This window comes from Ochotona princeps, chromosome 16, assembly GCF_030435755.1.
Source record: "Ochotona princeps isolate mOchPri1 chromosome 16, mOchPri1.hap1, whole genome shotgun sequence".
In the NCBI taxonomy this organism is placed as follows: Eukaryota; Metazoa; Chordata; class Mammalia; order Lagomorpha; family Ochotonidae; genus Ochotona; species Ochotona princeps.
In genome coordinates, this window is record NC_080847.1 from 57,876,087 (window position 1) to 57,881,120 (window position 5,034).

Sequence of the window (5,034 nt, forward strand, 5' to 3'; positions counted from 1 at the left end):
AGCTGGATGCCAAATGGAGCAGTGGGACATGACCCAGATCCCGTATGGGGTCCCAGCAATCACAGCCCAAGGATCAGCCAGTTAAGCTGTTGTGCTCACTCCTAGTGGCGCAGAGGTTTGTAATCTCAGCCGATGAAGGCATCAGGCAGTGTTGTTTTCCAACATTTCTCACAAAATTGATCTTTTCTTGCCTCCAAACTTACCTTGCTTTGCTAGTTTATACAGATAACTTGATAACTTGTAAGTTATTTCCCAGGTATGTTGGATTTGGGTAAGTAAACAATAGTCTTAAATTTGAGGAAACCTAACACTAATTTTTGAAAACCCTTAATTTTAGGTGATTTTACAACTTTCTGTCATATTGTATGTACCTGGAGACATTGTATTTACAAAATCTCTCAAAATTACCTCATTCACACACACAGCACACAAGACACAAATACAAACCACACACAATGCTCATTCATGCAACAATAAACAACACACACAACGAATGCACAACACATGCCAAAAACACTGACTAATACAACACAACACACACACATAAAGACACGTGTCCATAATCTTTTCAGTCAAACACAGTCAGACTCCAGCGTCTGTTCCAAATGGATGGCGTTGTCATTGTTAACTCGAACTGGGGACTCATCTTCCTCACTCAAATGAGCGTTGGAATCCTTGGAAATTCTTCGTTCTTCTGCCTCCGTGTATTTTCCTCGCTGGCTGCACGGACCTTGAAGCCCATGGACTTGGTTCTTTATCAGCTGGTCTTAACTAACAACTTGTCCCTTTTGTGTAAAGGGCTGCCTCAGACGATGGCCGCTTTGGGGTTGACGTCATTCCTGGATGACACTGGGTGTAAATGTGTCTTCTATGCATACAGAGTGGCAAGAGGCACTTCTCTCAGCACCACCTGCTTCCTCAGCAGCTTTCAGGCCATGAAAATTTCCACCAGGGTCCCTGGGTGGCTGAAGGTGAGACTGAGATCCCCAACATTCACTGGTTTGGGCTGTGTCCTGTGCTGGGTCCTGCAGCTACTGTTAAACGTGAATCTAATCATGAGAGTAAGTGGCCCAGGAAACAACAAAAACCTGAGTAAGGAGAACATGTACAGATACTGCTCCTCACCCACTGGAGGACACTTATTATTCCCTATCATTGCACTCATTTACTCTCTCTCTGATGGCCTGTGTTTGGGCCTCATGACCTTGGCCAGTGGTTCCATGGTCCTTGTGCTACACAGGCATAAGCAGCGTGTCCAGTACCTCCAGCGCCACTGCCTGTCACCCAGGCCTTCCCACGAGGCCCGAGCTACATGCACCATCCTCCTCCTGGTGAGCCTGTTTGTCTCATTTCATTCTCTATCTTCTGTTTTGTCACTGTGTATAACCCAGACATTGAAGCCCAGCCACTCTCTGCTGAGCGTCCCTGTACTGGTATCTTCTGCCTTCCCTGCGTTCAGTCCTTATGTGTTCATTGTCAGGGACACTCACATCTCACACGTCTTCTCTGTATGCCAGAAAAGGAGACTGAGGGGCCAGCATGAGAACTCAGTCGGCTAATCCCTTTTCTCGCAGTTCATGCATCTCATATGGGTGCTGGCTCTTATCTCAACTGCTTCACTTCTCATCAGGTTCCCTGCTTGTGGCCTGGGAAAGCATGCAAGGATGGCCCAGAGTCTTGAAATCCAGCCATCACATAGGTCAACTTTCAAAAGCTTCTGACTGCTGGTTTTGGATTGGCTGGTATTTGTTGTTGAGGCCACTTGAAGAGTGAACCGGCAGCTGGTGGGTGCCAGGCTGGAGCGGGTCCATGCTCAGATCCCTGACTCCAGCCATTGTGTGCACATGGTGAGCTGTCCCCGGACCTGCCTGGGCTCCAGGGGCCGCTCCCTTCAGGGTGAGTACACCGAGGGGGGAAGTCTCTGGGGCTGGGCAGGCCCGGGGCCACCCGCCACCATCATTGAGAGTTGGAAGGGATTGGGGAGGGGCATGAGCTCGGGCCTGAGGGGTTGAAACTTCTGGCAGCCTGCTGGCTGCTGGTGGGTGCCAGGCCGGGGCGTCTCCATGCTCGGATTCCTGACTCCAGCCACTATGTACACATGGTGAGCTGTTCCCGGGCGCCATTTGGGGCCAGGCTCCGTCTGCTGGCCACCCAATGGCAAGCTCTGGGGTTTTGGTTCTTCGAATCACTGCTTAGGTAGCTCCACGTTGAACCCACTGTGCTTCTGGGATGTGAATCAATCCTAAAGATGCCCAATGACAGAGTAACTTTTCCTTTGAAGAACTTGTAATCACTGAACAATGCTGACCACCGAATACCAGTCCATGCAAAAGCTAAGACTCGGGTCTTGTCTAGCAGGATCATATCCCATTACCTGCCATGATGATGGATCAGGAGACTGGTCACATTAAGCAGGGCCACTACATTAACTAGCACATGAGAGAACTATATCCGGGGGTAGATTCTGTGGAGGATGTGTGGGCCAAACCCTGTGGAAATACTAACCCCACTGGTTAGCTCAAGAGTTGGGGTGGTGATGGACTAAGCTAGGTGTGACCAAGGAGCCTGCCATTACTCACAGGTGAAGGAACCGACAACTGTCTGGACTGGTCAAGGCAGCAGCACCCGAATGTGCATCCTGAATAGGGTGTGGGGTGGGCCGGGCTGCAACATTCACCAGCTCATGCAAGGCCAAATGGAAGGCCAGACTATGCCGGGCACTGGCCTAAAACCCAATGGCATATATGAGAACTGGGTCTGGGAGTGGATTAAGTGGAGGAACTTGGGAAACTCCCCTAGTGAGTCATAGTTCCTGCTGGTGAACACAAGGTCCAGACCTGGGGGTCAGACAAGCTGGGCAAAGTAGCTCCAATGGCTGGCCAGTGTGTGAGTTGGTAATGGAATGGAGTGGACCAGACAGGACTGAGCAAATCTTAGCCCACAAGCAAAATTAGAAACCAGGGTGGCGCACAGGTCATGCCAAGCTTGGCTCTTGCACCTACTGGTCTGTGTGAGCCAAGGACGCTAAGCCACAGTGTCTCGGGCAGGGGTTGGGACAAGTGAGGGGCTGTGCCAAGCTGAGTCAGAGCACCTACTGCCATGCACACCATATTAGGCTGGGAAAAGACCCCATTGGGGAGCTAAGGGGATGCCCCAGCTGGGTTGAGGTTCCCACCAAGGGGCACATGGGCTGGAATGGGGGCTGTATTCTGATCAAGATATGGTTGTAGTCTCCCTTGGCACAAGTGTGGACTGGGACTGGACACACCAGGCCGGGCCAGACTCCAACACCATCTGCTGCTCTGGAGGACCAGGGTAGATGGGTGACAGACTAGGCTAGGTCTCAGCCCCTACTGAGCCATATGTGAGCTGTATGTGGGTATGGACAAGCCTTGGCTGGGCTGAAAGATCCGACAGTAAGAACCAGATTGGGTTGAAGGCCTGTCAGGAAAAGCCACCGTTCCTGCTAGGACAGGAGGTGAACTGAGTAGGACTGGCTCATGGACCCACTGGTATGCGCGAAATGTGGCATTGGGAGAGGTTCTGATGGAGGAGCCTAGGCAACTCCTCTGGCAGGTAAGCGCAAGAAGCACTATATGGAACAGCCCAGAACAGGCCTGGGAAAGGTACCCACTGGCATACATTTGGCATGGGCCAGGGGCGGACCAGGCTGAATCAGTTCATGTCATCCACTGGCAAATCCGAGCACCGGAACAGAGTGTGGGTCGAGCCAGGTTCGGTCGCAACAAAAACTAGTGCATATTACAGAATGCCAAGATGAGGTTTCCTGTACCGGATGTGACCGCAGCGCCCAACCAGCACACGTCAGAACCAGGAAGGGAGAGGACAGAGCCGGCAGGGGGAAACTAGGGGGGTTTCCCTACTGGACAGCTAGTCCCACTGGAGAGCATGAGCTGGGATGGGTGCAGACCAGACTAAGCAGGGCTACAGCACCTGTGCGCTGCATGTGGACTAGATCAGGGAAAAGCCAGGTTGGGCTGATTATTCCTACTGGTGCAAACTAAAATTAGAGTAGGTGAGGTTGTTTGCAGCTTCAGCTGGTAGAAGCTGGCACTGGGGGCTAATTCTGTCAGGTTAAACCACAAAACCACCTGGAGAGTGCATAATCCGGGAGTGGGAGAGGCCTGGGAGGGAAATAGTGGGCTCCTCCCTCTTGGGTTACCACTCTCACTGGAGAGCACAAAAACTAGGACAGGGGCTGGGGTGGCTAGACAGAGAGGCACCCAACAACATCCATGAGGGCTGGATAGTGGAGCTGGTTAGATGGAACTAGGCTTTAATACCCATTGACATGTATGAGAGCCGAATGGGATGTGGGACAGACCAGACTAGTCTGCTGCACATACTGGCAAACCAGGATAGGGGGCGGGCCTTGTGGGGGTTATTGTGAGTCGCTCCAACTAAGCTGCAGCTCCCACTGGTTTATATGAGGGCCGAGTGTGTGCTGGGCAGAGTCAGGCTGGACTACAACACCCATTGGTTCCAGTGGAAGACAAGGCTGGAAACAGAACCAGCCCAGCAGTTGCAACCACCAGCTGATCGGGGCAATGGACTGTTCCGGACCCTGTACTTGCTAGTACATATAAGAATCTGGACTGGAAACACCTCAAAGTTTCTTTGGGGATCTCCCCAATCGAACTGCCGGAATCAGAACCCTAACCATGAAAAGAGAGGACAGAACAAGTCAATCAACCACCTCACCCATATGTTGGCAGTGAAAAACTGGGCAAACGGAGACTCTAAGATGGACTATGTCAATCAGTGGATTCTTCAATGACCTCATAGTGCTTGGAGTGGCAAGATTGGCAGCGATTCATAACTGTTGAACTATCAAAACCACTTGAGCAAGTCCCTCGGCGCATACCCCACATCCGGGACCTGGGATGGGTGGGAGACTGGGTGGGGATTCTCCTTTAATATCCCCCTTTACCTCAGATACATGTAGGAAACAATAGTCTTACCCACTTTCCTGTAGCCCTTGAATCCTTTTACCCTAATTAACTATGTAAAGAT

The 5,034-nt window shown here is 51.4% G+C and overlaps 1 protein-coding gene across 1 annotated transcript; it reads left to right on the top strand.

Annotated features, from left to right (window-relative positions):
* Positions 1-361: 361 nt before the first annotated feature.
* LOC105942431 (vomeronasal type-1 receptor 1-like) lies at positions 362-1,743 on the top strand. The gene has a single exon (XM_012930278.2). The coding sequence runs from the start codon at positions 606-608 to the stop codon at positions 1,557-1,559; it is 954 nt and encodes a 317-aa protein (XP_012785732.2). The 5' UTR covers positions 362-605; the 3' UTR covers positions 1,560-1,743.
* Positions 1,744-5,034: the final 3,291 nt, after the last annotated feature.

Excerpts from the sequence above, each read along its gene's own strand:
- LOC105942431 (XM_012930278.2), top strand. The coding sequence starts at position 606 with ATGGATGGCGTTGTCATTGTTAACTCGAACTGGGGACTCATCTTCCTC.